The sequence below is a fragment of the Phragmites australis genome, chromosome 22 (assembly GCF_958298935.1).
Source record: "Phragmites australis chromosome 22, lpPhrAust1.1, whole genome shotgun sequence".
In the NCBI taxonomy this organism is placed as follows: Eukaryota; Viridiplantae; Streptophyta; class Magnoliopsida; order Poales; family Poaceae; genus Phragmites; species Phragmites australis.
In genome coordinates, this window is record NC_084942.1 from 19410572 (window position 1) to 19425996 (window position 15425).

The 15425-nt window shown below is 43.4% G+C and overlaps 2 protein-coding genes across 7 annotated transcripts; one reads left to right on the plus strand and one right to left on the minus strand.

The window, feature by feature from the left end:
* The first annotated feature begins 2790 nt into the window (after window positions 1–2790).
* LOC133904677 (uncharacterized) lies at window positions 2791–9909 on the plus strand. 2 transcript variants are annotated; one of them, XM_062346150.1, is made up of 15 exons: window positions 2791–2992; window positions 3776–3888; window positions 3970–4066; window positions 4170–4294; window positions 4484–5090; window positions 5244–5429; window positions 5574–5867; window positions 6382–6534; window positions 6917–7071; window positions 7268–7373; window positions 7471–8457; window positions 8554–8635; window positions 8905–9025; window positions 9056–9261; window positions 9375–9909. In XM_062346150.1, the coding sequence occupies exons 1-15, from the start codon at window positions 2888–2890 to the stop codon at window positions 9566–9568; spliced, it is 3531 nt and encodes a 1176-aa protein (XP_062202134.1). In that variant the 5' UTR covers window positions 2791–2887; the 3' UTR covers window positions 9569–9909. The 2 variants fall into 2 exon arrangements, with proteins under 2 accessions (XP_062202134.1, XP_062202133.1); XM_062346149.1 differs by having other exon boundaries at window positions 2792–2992; window positions 8905–9261.
* A 2696-nt stretch (window positions 9910–12605) lies between these two features.
* On the minus strand, window positions 12606–15194 carry LOC133905106 (psbP domain-containing protein 1, chloroplastic). 5 transcript variants are annotated; one of them, XM_062346815.1, is made up of 3 exons: window positions 14988–15194; window positions 13224–13658; window positions 12606–12982 (listed from the first exon to the last, which is right to left on the minus strand). In XM_062346815.1, the coding sequence occupies exons 1-3, from the start codon at window positions 15103–15105 to the stop codon at window positions 12693–12695; spliced, it is 843 nt and encodes a 280-aa protein (XP_062202799.1). In that variant the 5' UTR covers window positions 15106–15194; the 3' UTR covers window positions 12606–12692. The 5 variants fall into 5 exon arrangements, with proteins under 5 accessions (XP_062202799.1, XP_062202800.1, XP_062202802.1 ...); XM_062346816.1 differs by having other exon boundaries at window positions 13237–13658; window positions 14988–15192; XM_062346818.1 differs by having other exon boundaries at window positions 13224–13651; window positions 14988–15131.
* Between the last annotated feature and the right edge of the window lie 231 nt (window positions 15195–15425).

Consider the following 15425-nt stretch of genomic DNA (forward strand, 5'->3'; position numbering starts at 1 on the left):
CGAGTTTCGAGACGCCATAAATGGAAAGCAACCATCATGGGCTGCTGCGTGAAGTGGCGGGGAGGGTTGAATACGCGCCCCCGTCCGGTCTCATTCGTCATGATGTCGTTCTGCAACGGGCGCCGCGGAGAGGGCCCACCGGGCAGCCACTGAACGGCCCAGCGTGCCCGCTCAGTCTTGTACGCCTGACACAGCAGGGCGGCAGGCAGGGTGCCTTGGGCCTCGCGATGCTATCCCGAGGCGCACCGGATGTCGCGGGATGGGACCCGTGCATTAAATGTCCCCACGCCTCCCTGCCAGACCGTGGCAGGGACTGACACCGAGCGTGGCAGGAGCAGTTGGAAGTGACAGGCCATGCGCCCTCTTAAATGCGGCATCGGGCTTTTCACTGGTTGATATCTCACCGCTGGACCTCTGTGGGGGCCACCGACGAAGAACTTCTGAGGCCGTCGGGGAACCGAGTGCTCGGGGGTCACTGTTCATAGCCTCGAGCACTCTCTCCCGGATATACCCTTTCTTGGTCCTCGGGGAACCGAGTGCTCGGGGGCCACTGTTCACGGTCCCGAGCACTCTCTCCCGGAATTGACTGTTCGAGTCCTCGGGGAACCGAGTGCTCGGGGGTCGCTATTCGCGACCCCGAGCACTCTCTCCCGGAACTAACTTCCTTGGGTCCTCAGGGTACTCGGGTGCTCGGGGGGCGACTGTTCGCAGCCCCGAGCACACCCTTCCCGGTACTTGGCTTTTCTGGTCGTCGGGGGACTTGAGTGCTCGGGGGCCACTGCTCACGGTCTCGAGCACTCTCTTCCCAGCACTCGGACTTCTCGGGTCATCGGGGAACTCGGGTACTCGGGGACCACTGTTCATGGCCCCGAGCGCCCACTCCCGGGACTTAGTCTTCTTGTACCCCGTGGGAGGGCGCCACGTGGCAAACTGCTGATCTGGCCTCGGGACTCGGGGACCCCTGGTTCCTGTGTTACCTACACCTTAGCTCGTTTTGCTTGGTGTTGTCTCATGGAGTGTTTTGGCTGGAGGAACCAACCCAAGTCTATAGAAGATCTTTGTCTAATTGGCTTGGTTCAAATTTTAAAGGCTTGCAAAAATTAGGTGTATTCTTTTTTGCAGGTTTAATATGGACGGTTTGGAGAGCTTGCAATAAAATGGCGATAGAAAAGAAATTCCGTACGCTTTTCATTGATGTGATTTTTTCTGGGATTTGGTATTTGCAGAAATGGAAGATTCTTCTTAAAATAGAAGATAGGAAGATTTTAGAGGCAGCTCTGTCCAAGGTTCTTCAGTGGACTTCGACCTTCAAAATGAATCAGATGCGGATGTCTGATGTGGTGGAACTTTAAGCATCGTCTTTGATACTATCTTAATGTTAGTGTTTGTTGTAGTATGGTTGTGCTTTTTCTGTGTCTAGCTATTACATCTTTTTTGGTTCTCTGTTTATGGTGAATTTGTGTAAGTTGATCTTCCTAGCTTTGTGTTTTTCTTTCTATTGTCAACTCTGTGGTTGTATGATTTTATATTTGCTTTCAATAAAAACCGAGTAAACCTTGTTTCTAACCACACAACGCAAACAAGTGAAGAACACAAACCGAAGCTTCGAGTTGGCACGAGCTGGAAGGTGCGGAGGACCACCATTGTACAAGCTCGGCAAGCTCGAGAGAGGAGAATAGAAGCAGCGATAAGTGACCCCAAGCTTCACCACGGTTGAAGAACCATGACGACCAACACACTACTAGAACTATTCGAGATTCCATCAACAAGTTGTTGCCCCTACACTAGTTCGTGGCTCTTTCCGCTCCCGTTTACTACTATTCGAGATTCCAGCTGCTTTCTTCGGAACAGACCGTGCTCTGTCTGAAACGATCACCTGAAGCTACCTTGTTCGAAATAATCACCAGCTCTTGGTTCTGATTGAAGTGCATGAGGATTTGTGTGACTGCAAGTGTTACATCCAGCAGTTTCTGCCTGCAAAGAGCAATAAACAGACTGCCTTTTTCTCCCCTTCAGAAAAGTATCATGCTGAATCTTTTCTTCCTCGCATTTCTACATAAGATCTTATGTAATTTGTTCAGTACTTGGCATGATGTGTCATGTAACAGCAAAAGAGCTGATGCTTATTTTTTTAATCTCAAATGTCAGATATTTACTGCCAGACAGCATGTTGAGGAATCGTCCTTAAATTTAGACCGTAAACATACTCAGGCACCCTCTTAGCACACCCAAAATTATGTAGATTTTGGTGGTGTTCCCCTAAATTCGTGAAATTTTGTAGACTTTTTTTTGCAGGGACCTGAAGTTTTGCAGAAATTTCATTCAGATTTTTGGTCACTGGGAGCGTATAAATGTTTGCAAACATCTTTGGGTTTGTTCCGAGATTTCAATTTCGTTTATAATTTTTTTCGTTTCGCCTAAAATTCACGAAATTTCTGCCATTTTTTCCCTCTGCTTTGTGAGTCACATATTCCAATGAAAGGAAATTATGAAATTAGATATTTTGTTCTCCTCAGAAATTCATAAAATTTCGGTGAAATTTTAATCCCTGGTTTGTTTTAATCCATTCGCATCACGCTTGCACCTATAGAGCACATTGGGCCGGGATTTCCCATAAAATTGGGCTGGAAACGCTCGGGCCATTTCTCTAAAGGATGTTTTGCGGATGAGCCCATTTGAGACATCCCCGCGGAGGCCCAGCCCAAATAGAAAACGGGCCGCCGTAGATGAGTGACGCAAATCTGCGGTCCATCTCATCTCATCCCCCGCGGCGGCGGCGGCCTTCGCGAGCCGAGCCGGCCGAACCCGACCGACTTAGCGAGGCCGGAGAGAGAGAGAGAGAGAGAGAGAGAGAGGAAACCCCGGGAGGAAGGAAGCGGCGGCGGAGATGGTGAAGGCTCGGATGACGACGGCGGACGTGGCGGCGGAGGTCAAGTGCCTCCGCCGCCTCATCGGCATGCGCCTCGCCAACGTCTACGACATCACGCCCAAGGTCGAGTCCCGTCCCGTTCCCTCCCCTCCCTCCTCCGCCACCCACCGGGGCGTCCCCTATCCTTCCTTCTCTCTCCCTTGCTCTTGCGGTCGCTCGAGCCGCCGCGGCGGATCCTACCCTAGCCGCCCGCCGGGGGAGCGGGTTGGTTGCTGGACCCACGCCGATCGCGTGCGAGGCTGTTTCTCCCTGTCTGCGACCGTAATCGGTAGAGGATTGGCGGCGGCGCAGCTCTGTACTGGGTTTGGACGTTCTCGGGTTGGTACCGGAAGCCAGTGTGTAGTTTGCGCGAGCGGTGGTGGTGGCACGGGGCTAGATTTAGGACAGTTTAGCGTGGCCTAGGGCATAGCTCTTTCTAGTGCACCGTGTGAAGGTGATTCCGGGTGCTGTGAGATTGCCCCTGTGTTTGCCTGGTGTTATTTCTCAGTGGTTGATATCGCCGGTGTCTCCCCCAACTCGAAAAATTTGACATACTTGATAGATTTCTCTGCGAGCTGATGCTGTCAGCATATGTTTAAGGCGCAGTTTGGTGGGTGGAATACAAGATTATTTTTCTTCTGTATTATTTTGAGAGGACTGGACAACTGGCTGGTTCTTTACATTCGTGTGGCTTTTGCGGAGGCTTAGCTGCCAATTCTTTGTACGTGAAAAAAAAAATCCAGGAATCATCACCTTGAGTAGATTACATTAAGCGGCAGCATTCTCTGCATAATTGTGTACAGTTTTGCTATATGGTACTCACACAACATGATGTTTTATCTGACAAACCTTTCTGCACCTGAACAGACATATCTTTTCAAGTTGATGAACAGCAGTGGAATTACGGAGTCAGGGGAAAGCGAGAAGGTTTTATTGCTCATGGAGAGTGGTGTCAGGTTTCACACCACCCAATATGTCCGGTGAGATGCTGCCCAATGTCGTTGATTTATCTTGTTCCAGAACATTAATGTCTAGACCACAACGGTTATACATTTCTGCAGCGATAAGAGCACCACACCTTCGGGTTTCACTCTGAAACTACGAAAGCACATTCGTAACAAGAGACTTGAAGATGTCCGTATGCTTGGATATGACAGGGTATTGTTCTAGTTTCTCTTCCTCTCAGATAACATTTCAAGTCAGCAGGTTTATATTGTTGTTGGTTGGGCCATTTAGTGATGTCCTTGTTTCAATTGTGCAGATTATCCTTTTCCAATTTGGACTTGGTAGTAATGCACATTTTATAATTCTGGAGTTATATGCACAAGGAAACATCCTTCTCACGGATTCAGAATACACAGTGATGACACTACTCCGCTCTCACAGGTTATTTTCTGATTTGCGCGGTACTAATTTAATCCGCTGTATGTAGTAGGTACTATTTCTTGCTCTGCTGCAGCGGTAAGGACTAAAGAAAATATTAATGATTCCTTACAGCATGCAATCCAGGATCCTCTTTACTTTTGTTTCTTATACTATGTTTATTGTATTTATTTTCTATTGTACGAATCACAGAGATGACAACAAAGGATTGGCTATCATGTCACGTCACCGCTACCCGGTAGAAGCTTGCCGTGTTTTTGAAAGGACTGACTTTGCAAAGTTAAAGGACACACTGACAATGTCTCATAATGTTGATGATAAAGAACCTTCAGAAATTACATCTGGGTCAGCTGATACTCAGGAACCTTCTGAATCCGCCAACGATGGAGTGTCTGTTACTGACATATCTGAAAAACCATTGAGTCGAAAAGAAAAGAAGTCTGCTGCAAAAACTAAGCAGTCTGGTTTAAATTCAAAAGTAAATAATGGTGCTCAATCAAGTAAAGCTACTCTGAAGACAATTTTGGGGGAGGCATTGGCTTATGGCCCTGCACTAGCAGAGCATATCATATTGGATGCTGGGTTGGCTCCAACTACAAAAGTTGGGAAAGATCCAGAGAGCACTATTGATGACAGTACTATTCAGGCGCTAGTGGAATCTATTACAAGATTTGAGGACTGGCTCATAGATATTATATCTGGTCAAAGGATTCCTGAGGGTTATATTCTTATGCAGAATAAAATGGTGGCAAGGAAGAACCTCACACCCTCAGAAGGGTCTTCTACTACTAATCAGAAGGTCCCTTTGGTCATTGCTTCTTTTAGTACTGTTGTGGAAGTGAATGTGCAGATTTGTTTATTTGTTTCGTGCACAAGACACTGGCACATTACCATATGATCAATGCTAACTTACTAAGTCAAGATATTACTGTCTTGTTGTTCCTGTATGCAGATATATGATGAATATGGCCCTATTCTTCTGAATCAATTTAAGTCAAGGGAATATAATGGATTTGAGACATTTGATGCTGCACTAGACGAGTTCTACAGCAAAATAGAAAGTCAAAGGGTGAATCAACAGCAGAAAGCAAAAGAGGAATCGGCGGCTCAGAGGCTGAATAAAATTAAATTGGATCAGGTACCCCCACCTCACTTCTAATGCAAACTTACAATTCCATTTGTCGTAGTTTTGTTCCCGTTGGAAGGTTATTATTATTTCTTATTTAATCGTCCGCATATATTAAGAGACCTTAATAGTCCATTCCTCTGTTCTGCCATGCAGGAGAACCGTGTACATACATTGAGGAAGGAAGTGAACCAATGCATCAAAATGGCAGAACTAATTGAGTATAATTTAGAGGATGTAGATGCAGCAATTTTAGCTGTCCGTGTTTCCCTTGCAAATGAAATGAGTTGGGAAGCTCTTACTCGCATGATCAAAGAGGAGAGAAAGGCTGGAAACCCAGTAGCAGGTCTTATCGATACGCTGAATTTTGAAAGGAATTGCATTACTCTACTCTTAAGCAATAATCTTGATGACATGGACGAAGATGAGAAAACTGCGCCTGTGGAAAAGGTATGTAGCACAAACACCTAGTTTGCATCCATGAATGTTGTCTGTAGCATGGAAAGATACGCTATTTGTTGAAATTACTGAATCATGTTGCCATTTTTTTATTGTAATGTTTGTTGGACCTAATGTTCCTGGAATGAGTTGCATTTTATTTGGGGTCATGGACTCTTTGATTTTTCATTTGTTGTACATACTATATATGTTGGGATTACTTCATTTCTGTATCTGGCTATCTGCCCTCTTTGAAATGAATCAAAACTTCTTACCTTTGTATCTTCAAGCAGCAATGTAGATTGCTTTTACCTGATGTAGTGTCACCCACTGACATTAACTCCATTGTATTAAAGTACCACTTGTCATTATTTTATGATGCCTCTCAAACTGATGATGCATTTTGATCTTGTTTACAAGTTATACCTATATTGTAGTTGAGTCTCTTCTTTAACTTACAATGCAATATCAATATCTTCATGCTGTTTATTTATCAATGTGACACTTCCTTTTTTTGTTCTTTCAGGTAGAGGTTGACATATCACTTTCTGCACATGCAAACGCCAGGCGGTGGTATGAAATGAAGAAGAAACAGGAAAGTAAACAAGAGAAGACTATCACAGCTCATGAGAAAGCATTCAAAGCAGCTGAGAAGAAGACCCGTCTTCAGCTTGCTCAGGTACCTTATCACTGTACACTTGTATTACGAAGCAAAAAATGGTTGCTGACATATGGTTCTTGTTAGTTAAGTTCTAGGTTTCTTTGGGAGTTTGTAATCAGCCCTGCACAATCAAACATCGTCCTATATGTTTCTTTTAAAAAAACAACTGCAGTATTCATATGATTTTCTTCTTTGATAGCACAGAGGCATAATTCATAAGAAACTTCGATGAATAAATGAAAAGTCTTGCCTGTCCTCGAAAACTATTTTGTTTTGCTTTGTTTAGAAGGTGGTTATCATTTGTTCATTGTTATATTTTCGACTTTTGAGATTGACCTAATTTATTAGTATCTTGTTACTGTTAGTTGTAAACATAACGTTCATATCTGGACACTTGTAGGAAAAAACTGTAGCTGCAATAACTCATATGCGCAAAGTTCACTGGTTTGAGAAATTCAATTGGTTCATCAGCAGTGAAAACTACCTGATAATCAGTGGCCGAGATGCTCAACAAAACGAGTTGATTGTCAAGCGCTATATGTCTAAAGGAGATCTGTAAGTACCATTATACCTATTGTAAACTAGAAACAATGCCGATGCAGTTTTTTCTCAATTTGTGGTATTTTGTAATTGATAATAGAAAAACGAACTTCCTCTGTAATTCCTCGTAAGTTTTGTAGTGCTGTCTTATGTTTGTTTTGTTCCTTGAATTTCTCATAGAAGCTGCTGGTTTGTTTTGCATCTTGAAAAGGTATGTGCATGCCGAGTTACATGGAGCTTCCAGTACTATCATCAGGAACCACAAACCTGACACTCCAATACCACCCTTAACACTAAACCAAGCAGGATGCTTCACCGTGAGTTCAAGATTATCTCTAAACATTTTACGACAATGATTTAAAAAATTGAGTGCTCATATGAATTAAACATTTTGATCTTGGGCTTCTGCTGCAGGTTTGCCACAGCAAAGCATGGGATTCAAAAATTGTTACAAGTGCTTGGTGGGTGTATCCACAACAAGTTAGCAAGACAGCTCCCACTGGCGAGTACCTTACTGTTGGCAGTTTTATGATCCGTGGCAAGAAAAATTTCCTCCCACCTCATCCTCTTGTTATGGGCTTTGGTATCCTCTTCCGTTTGGATGAGAGCTCCTTGGCAGCTCATTTGAATGAAAGGAGGGTCAGGGGTGAAGATGAGGCACTCCAAGAACTTGAAGCAGAGTCTCGCAAGAAGCAAAGTAACCCTGAATCTGATGAAGAAATTGCTAGTGAAAAGGGTACAAACAAGGACACACAGGAAGATGAATCAAGGAGGGAAAATGCAAACATTCACCAAAGTAATGATCTTGGTCTTTCTGATCTGTCTACTAATATTGGTACTGCCAACTCACCTGAACCACTTGTTGAAACCCAAGCTGAGGAAAACTTAGATAATGGGAATTCCACTTCTAAGGAAGAAACAATCGATTTTTCTGTTTCATCTCAACTTGATGATCTGCTAGATAGGACTCTTGGCCTTGGCCCTGCCAAGGTGTCAGGTAAAAGCTCTTTGCTCAGCAGCAGCCCTTCAAGTTTAGCTGAAGACAATGATGATTTTGAAATGAAAAAGGCAGCAGTAAGAGAGAAACCATACATATCGAAAGCAGAGAGAAGAAAATTGAAGAAGGGCCAATTTACTGGTGAAGCTGCTACTAATTACCAAAATGGTGAAGCTGTTGAAACGCCAGGTTCTTCACAACAAGAAAAAGGCAAGGCAAACGAAAATGCTGCTAGTCCTAAAGTAAGTCAGCCAGGTAATTTGAAACAAGAAAAGGGCAAGGGAAACACATACGCTGCTAATCCTAAAGTAAGTCGCGGACAGAAGGGCAAGCTTAAGAAGATTAAAGAGAAGTACGCAGAGCAGGATGAAGAAGAAAGGGAAATTCGAATGGCATTACTTGCGGTAATAACATCATTTATCCTTTGTTTTGTTTCCAATGTATTAGCCCTTTTTTTGTACCGTAATTTATAGCAATTCTCCTCACCCCTACCATTTTAGTCCTCTGGAAAAGCTTTGCGGAAGGACAAATCTACACAAGATGAAAATGGAACCACTGCAAAACAATCGAAACCATCAACTGGTACCTTCACATTTTTCTCTTATTTATAGGATTTTACTTATGATGGCTGCTTTACTTGCCTGGATAATGATTAGGACTTTTTGTTCTGTCTACTCTGTGCAATAGCAGCTTTGTCTGAATGATGTTTTGATTAATCTGTCTCAGAGTTATCTTGTTTATAATTGAGATAGTATATTATTAGTTTGCTTATATGGTTATGTAAATGATGGTGCCGAGTATCATTTTCCATATTTGGCTGTTCAAACCTTTCATACCTTTAACCCTTGCAGGTGAAGATGACTCATTAAAAATATGTTATAAATGCAAAAAGTCTGGACATCTTTCTCGTGATTGCCCAGAAAGTACGTCTGAGATGGATCCAAATGATGTCAGCATTGGTAGAAGCAGAGATGGTATGGGTATCAGTGCTGCTCCTGCTGGTGGTAACAGTGCCATGGACGAAGATGACATTCAGGAGCTTGGTGATGAAGAAAAAGAAAAGTTGATTGATTTGGATTACTTAACTGGAAACCCGCTACCAAGTGATATTTTGCTATATGCTGTACCTGTGTGTGCCCCTTACAACGCATTGCAAACCTACAAATATCGTGTAAAGATTACCCCAGGCACAGCTAAGAAAGGAAAAGGTATATTTTTCTCTGGTTCTGGAAGTAATGGGACTTAAAAGTCTATCAGCTTTGCTTTTTTTCTTTCCTTTTTGGTATCAAGTAATTCTGATGTCCAAGTATGTTGATTTCAGCTGCCAAAACCGCTATGAGTTTGTTTCTGCACATACCTGATGCCACCAATCGTGAGAAGGAGCTGATGAAGGCATGCACAGATCCTGAACTGGTGGCTGCAATTGTCGGGAACGCCAAGATCACAGCTCCCGGCCTCACTCAACTGAAGCAGAAACAGAAGCAGAAGGGAAAGAAGTCTGCAAAAGACAAGTAGTTCAAAATCTCCGTGATCAAGGACTGAAGTTTTGGTCCATCCCTGATTTGTCAGGAGAAGCTTTTCGCCTGTGGAACTACGGTAAATGTTCCCATTTGTTTCTAGAGGTGCACCTGGAGGTAACAAATAGATGCATTTGGTGCTTGTAATTGGTAAGCATCTCTTTGGTATCGAGAGGCCAAAATGCAACAGAGCCAGCGGCAGGCGTATAGAAACCAAGTGTCACGTGTATGTTATGATGGCAAATTGGCAATCGAGTGCCCTTTTGCTGTTTGCCTGGGAAGATTTTGATGTAGAGCTACCAAAAACAATCATAAATATCATTTGAAAATTGCATGTTCTGTTTTTTTTTTTTTTTTTGACACAGTCCAGATGCAAACTAGGACAAGAGCTTCAGATCGCAGCTATCTTATTAGGAATAAAGGTTATAGCCAATGGTTCTATCAGAAACTAGTTGTCTTAGATCAATTGTTTACTTGGAGTTATCAATTAGTATGCAGTTACCAAGAAGTTGTTAACATGCTACTATGCTAAAGCTAGTGGCACACCCGAGCATTTTTCACGTTGTGTGAGCCATGAACTACCCAACTGCATTTTTTTTTCTTTCACAAGCATGACATAATGACAAATTCTGAACTATCAGTCTTGCAATGACCACGTTTTCTAATTGCCTGACTCCTTTCGACGTTAACCAATGCTAAAACTGTTCCCATCAATCATCCTATCAGTTGTTATCTCGTCCTTACTGTAGAGTGTAGACCGAAGCATATACAAAGTATGCAACAGTTCCAAACAGAGTTACACTGTCCGAAACAGTTAGCTTACTACATTCAACTGTTTGAATATTCCAACAGGGTTATACAGAATGTTGGACAGAAATTGTGGCAGTACAGCTAGCAACTTTTGGAGCCTTATTCTTGTGCACTGTACCTCAAACTTGTAGGCTCCTCCTTTGACAAACACAACAATATCATTATCATAAGTGGTGTAGCATCACTCTACTGTCATTTTTCCAATTTGTCTAATTGCCTGACCTGTAGATAACAACTCATCTTAACTAAGGAATACAACTCATCTTAACTAAGGAATGCTAAAACAGTCCTTATCAATCCACAACAAACCGCATGTCAGTTGTTATCACTTGCAGCAATTGTCAATCAAGAGCAGCGTCAGTTATGGACATCCCGACTGGAACACATCCATGTGGAAATTTCATTAGGAAAAAGTGGCCATCGAATTAGAATTTCTGCAGCGAACTGACAAGAACGTCCACATTTCTCCGACCAACGCAGCAACTCCAAGATTGCTGGAAAATATGGCACATGCGCGTGCCGTATGAGCCAAAGCACATGAGTGGCAAGAAGCCAGGCCATATGTGATCACTATTAACGGGCAGGCCTTGAAATGGCTACGCTGCCGAACGCACCTTTGGAAGCAGCGGCGTGGTACAAGTTCTCAGCCGAGACTGCCAAGTTGCTTGAAACGCTCAAGGTACTTGAAATAATAGAAGGCCAAAGAAAGCGACTGACAAGCAAGTAAGGACTAAGGACACGATCAAACCCGCGTGCCTTCATACTTGCACGGCATAAAATATCGCAGCTCGGAAATGTTTCATGAATCAACATGTGTGGAGATCCTACGTGAGATTCAGGCTTGAGGGAGTGAAGAGCCATCCTGGCTAGAAGTCCAAGCCGGTCAAATGAGCCAACTGTTCGGACTTTGGGTGTTCCTTTTTTCTGCAAATCTTCCGTTCCTCCAGTCATATTCAGGGAAACTGAGCTAAGCTACACCGAGTCGCCGACCTCAGGTCTAGACAGGGTCGTGGCTGAGATTTTAGTGACCCAGAGCGAAACTAAAAAGGATTTTATTGAACATAAATATTAAAATATTTATATATCAGTTACAAAGATAATATTCTGAGTAGAGTCCACAAGCATTTATGATAAATTTGAACAAATACGTCTATTATGGTAAGCTAGAATAAAATTATCGTAAATGCTCGCCGGAACAAAATTGTGAGGGATCGAAGTACATGTACGTATGGTTGCGTTAATGCATGTTAGCTAGGTAGAGATACTCACATGCCTATGTACAATTTGCTACGTACAGCTCTAGTTACTTATCGGTACATGCAGTAGGTAACTTACAGTCATAGTAGCTTTGGAGCTATCTACTCGCAAGTGATAGCACCACAGTACAGAGGCTGTACACATTGATCGCCGGAGCAAACGGGGACCTTTACATATTTCAAACGTACGATCTCAACAAGGGTATGATCTATTTAAGGTGGAGTAGAAACTATATAGGAGAAAAATCAATGACGAAAACTCATATGGCAATGACTGATGCATGTTCTCGATCGAAGCTGCGGGCATGAGGGACTTCTTGGAGTCGTGATCCTACGGAACGCAAGAAATTGGACTGTCTGGACAGAAGAAAATACAAAACAGGCAAACAGCCAAATAGGCTACACAGACAGATCGCTTGATTTTTTATGAACCAGAGAAACCAGACCACTTATGTCCTACCGTATGGACTATTAGGCCTAACTGCTAATTTAAATATAGTTCTATCTATTATCGTATGGACTGTTAGACATATATATACTATACGTAAATACATAAAGAGGAACCTCGGTTTTGGGGTCCAGGGCGGCCGCCCCACTGGACCCCCTCAGGGCTGGCCCTGGGTCTAGAGGCTGAATCTGACTAAAACATTGTCATCTAGTTGCATGACAAAGAACCACAATGTAATTATGCTCCGTTCATGAAACCAGCAGGAGACAGCAAGAAAGAAGATGGTACGGTACAGCAAGAATTCACTAATTAAGCGTGCCCCTGATTAGATACATTAGGTGCTTGTAATGGGTAAGCATTTCTTTGGTATCGAGAGGCCAGAATGCAACAGAGCAGCGGCTTGCAGGCGTATAAAAACCAAATGTCACGTGTATGTTATGATGGCAAATTGGCAATCGAGTGCCCTTTTACTGTTTACCTGGTTAGATTTTGATGTAGAGCTACCAAAAAACAATTAAATATCATTTGAAAATTGCATGTTCTATTTTATTGACACTTGGACATGAGAACAGATTAAGGATTTGTAACATAGAGTAGACAGACATTAGCTATACAAAAATTTTGTGCTCTACACCCCACAAAGCATTGCTGCAGCTGCTGTCTCCGCATTTGCATCTTACTACTCCGTCTTGATGACCCTGAAGGAGTCCATGACTCTTCTCAGGTCCTCCTCTTCCTCCATGAACACCTGTTCCGGCGTCTGCAACCGTAGCTCGTAGAGTCGCTTGTTCTCGACGCCGAGGACCGACAGGTATCGCCGGTCCCACTCCAGCCTCTGCACCCTGTCCCGAGGCATCACTGCAAGCTCGTTGTTGCTTGCGTAGGATTTTATGTTCACCTACAGGGAAACCACAAGCAGTTCATCTGAATGTTCATGCTGATTTATGCTAACCTCAACCAACAGACTTGGAAGCAAGAAACCTCAGCATAGCTTAAAAACTAAGTGCAATTTTGCAGCTTGGTTCTGTGAATTTGTCACCTATTCGAGTTACCTCAACCAACAGACTTGGAAGCAAGAAACCTCAGCATAGCTTAAAAACTAAGTGCAATTTTGCAGCTTGGTTCTGTGAATTTGTCACCTATTCGAGTTACCTCAACTTCGTAGTAGAGCCTGCCATCGTCAGCAACATTTGACGATGCTGACAAGACATTTGATTCGCGTCGAACGCCCAGCCTGGTCGACATGAACTCTGTCAGGTACTGCTTCAGAACCTTCTCTGCAGCCTTCTCAGGAGGGCCTAGATCCTCAACGGTCTCGTACTTTGATGATGAAGGGGATGATATTTCGACTGATAGGTTCTCATCGAGGACGAAGGGATCTCTGAAGAATATGTCCGCGCCAGCTCCTCGGACCTGGATCCAACTTTTCGGGTACAGGAAGGTGTAGCCATCAAATGTGTCGATGTACTCCCTGAATGCACCGCCGGTTGTCTCAGCTAAGGTGATCTGTTTTGGCCCGAAAAGTAGGACTGTTGAAGTGGATATCATCATGGACAGCACATTCCTTCTGGGAACTGCAAAAATATTAGTTGTTTGCAGTTTGCAGAGATGTACAATTTGTAAACAAGTAATATTCGAGCAATGATAAGGTTCGTCAATAATTTGTGTATCTGCCATTTTTCAGTTTGTACCTCTTCGATTTGTGACACAGTCCAGATGCAAACTAAGACAAGAGCTTCAGATCGCAGCTATCTTATTAGGAACAAAGGTTATAGCCAATGGTTCTGTCTGAAATTAGTTGTCTTAGATCAATTGTTTACTTGGAGTTATCAATTAGTATGCAGTTACCAAGAAGTTGTTAACATGCTACTATGAAAGCTAGTGGCACACCAGAGCATTTTTCACGTTGTGTGAGCCATGAACTACACAACTGCATTTTTTTTTCTTTCACAAGCATGACATAATGACAAATTCTGAACTATCAGTCTGTTGCAATGACCACGTTTTCTAATTGCATGACTTTGTACGTCATGACTCCTTGCGACGTTAACCAATGTTAAAACGGTTCCCATCAATCCTATCAGTTGTTATCTCGTCTGTGCTGTAGAGTGTAGACTGAAGCCTATATGAAGTATGCAACAATTCCAAACAAGTTCCAAACAGAGTTACACTATCTGAAGCCGTTAGCTTACGACATTCAACTGTTTGAATATTCCAACAGCGTTATACAGAATGTTCAACACTAGGATGTTCGACAGAAATTGTGGCAGCACAGCTAGCAACTTTTGGAGCCTTATTCTTGTGCACTGTACTTCAAACTTGTAGGCTCCTTTGACAAACGCAACAATATCATGATCATAGGCGGTGTAGCATCACTGTTCCAACTGTTCGAGGCTGACTAGAAGTCCAAGCCGGTCAAGTGAGTCAACTGTTCGAACTTTGGGTGTTCCTTTTTTCTGCAAATCTTCCGTTCCTCCAGTCATATTCAGGGAAACTGAGCTAAGCTACACTGAGTCGCCGACCTCAGGTCTAGAAGGCTGAATTCTAACTAAAACATTGACAAGATGTGCGTAATCCCCAAACCCAAGAATATACCAAGCAGCAACATCTAGTCGCATGACAAAGAACCACAATGTAATTATGCTCCGTTCATGAAACCAGCAGGAGGCAGCAAGCAAGAAGACAGTACGGTACAGCAAGAATTCACTAATTAAGCGCGCCCCTGATTGGGCCAAGTCATGCAGCTAATTCATCGCTCTACTGCTAAGTCTCACGCAAGAAGTTCACCTAGATGCATCCGACGGACCAATCGCTACCGAGCCCCAGAAGTCCAGAACCGATTCCTTCCTGGCTAGGCACGTGCATACCAAGAAACCATGGTTAGAAAAGAACAGCAAGCGTACCAGCCGGGAGGCCGCCGCGGTGGAAGGAGAGCGCAGCGCGTGGGGAGGCGGCTCGCGCCCGCGGGGGACTCCTCCGGCCGTGGGAGAAGGCAATGGCGGCGGCGGCGGCGGCGGCCATGGGAGCTGAGCTGAGCTCAACTCAGCTACTTAAGTGGATAGCCTTTCTCCACGCGGATTCACATGCCACAACAGATGAGATGAGCCTGAACCGTACACGCGGATTCGTATTTTTAGAGTTCTTCATTTTTTTATTAAAAAAAATATATTTGTCTCAAAAAAGAAAATAAATATTCCTCTAAAAAATTATATATATATATATATATATATATAGATAGATAGATATATATAAATCGCGCAGGGACTTATTGCTCCATCAGGGTAATTTTTTTTTATCATTTGGACATTGACTACTAATTTATAGTCCTCCCGTTTGAAATA

What these genes read in the sequence shown, in the direction of transcription:
- LOC133904677 (XM_062346149.1), top strand. Translation starts at nt 2,888, where the DNA reads ATGGTGAAGGCTCGGATGACGACGGCGGACGTGGCGGCGGAGGTCAAG. An exon ending in GTATGCTTGGATATGACAGG is followed by an intron (nt 4,067 to 4,169) that starts GTATTGTTCTAG and finishes TCAATTGTGCAG; the next exon opens with ATTATCCTTTTCCAATTTGG. An exon ending in CCCGTCTTCAGCTTGCTCAG is followed by an intron (nt 6,535 to 6,916) that starts GTACCTTATCAC and finishes GGACACTTGTAG; the next exon opens with GAAAAAACTGTAGCTGCAAT.
- LOC133905106 (XM_062346815.1), bottom strand. Translation starts at nt 15,105, where the DNA reads ATGGCCGCCGCCGCCGCCGCCGCCATTGCCTTCTCCCACGGCCGGAGG. An exon ending in CCGCGGCGGCCTCCCGGCTG is followed by an intron (nt 13,659 to 14,987) that starts GTACGCTTGCTG and finishes ATATTTTTGCAG; the next exon opens with TTCCCAGAAGGAATGTGCTG. An exon ending in AGTTGAGGTAACTCGAATAG is followed by an intron (nt 12,983 to 13,223) that starts GTGACAAATTCA and finishes GTTTCCCTGTAG; the next exon opens with GTGAACATAAAATCCTACGC.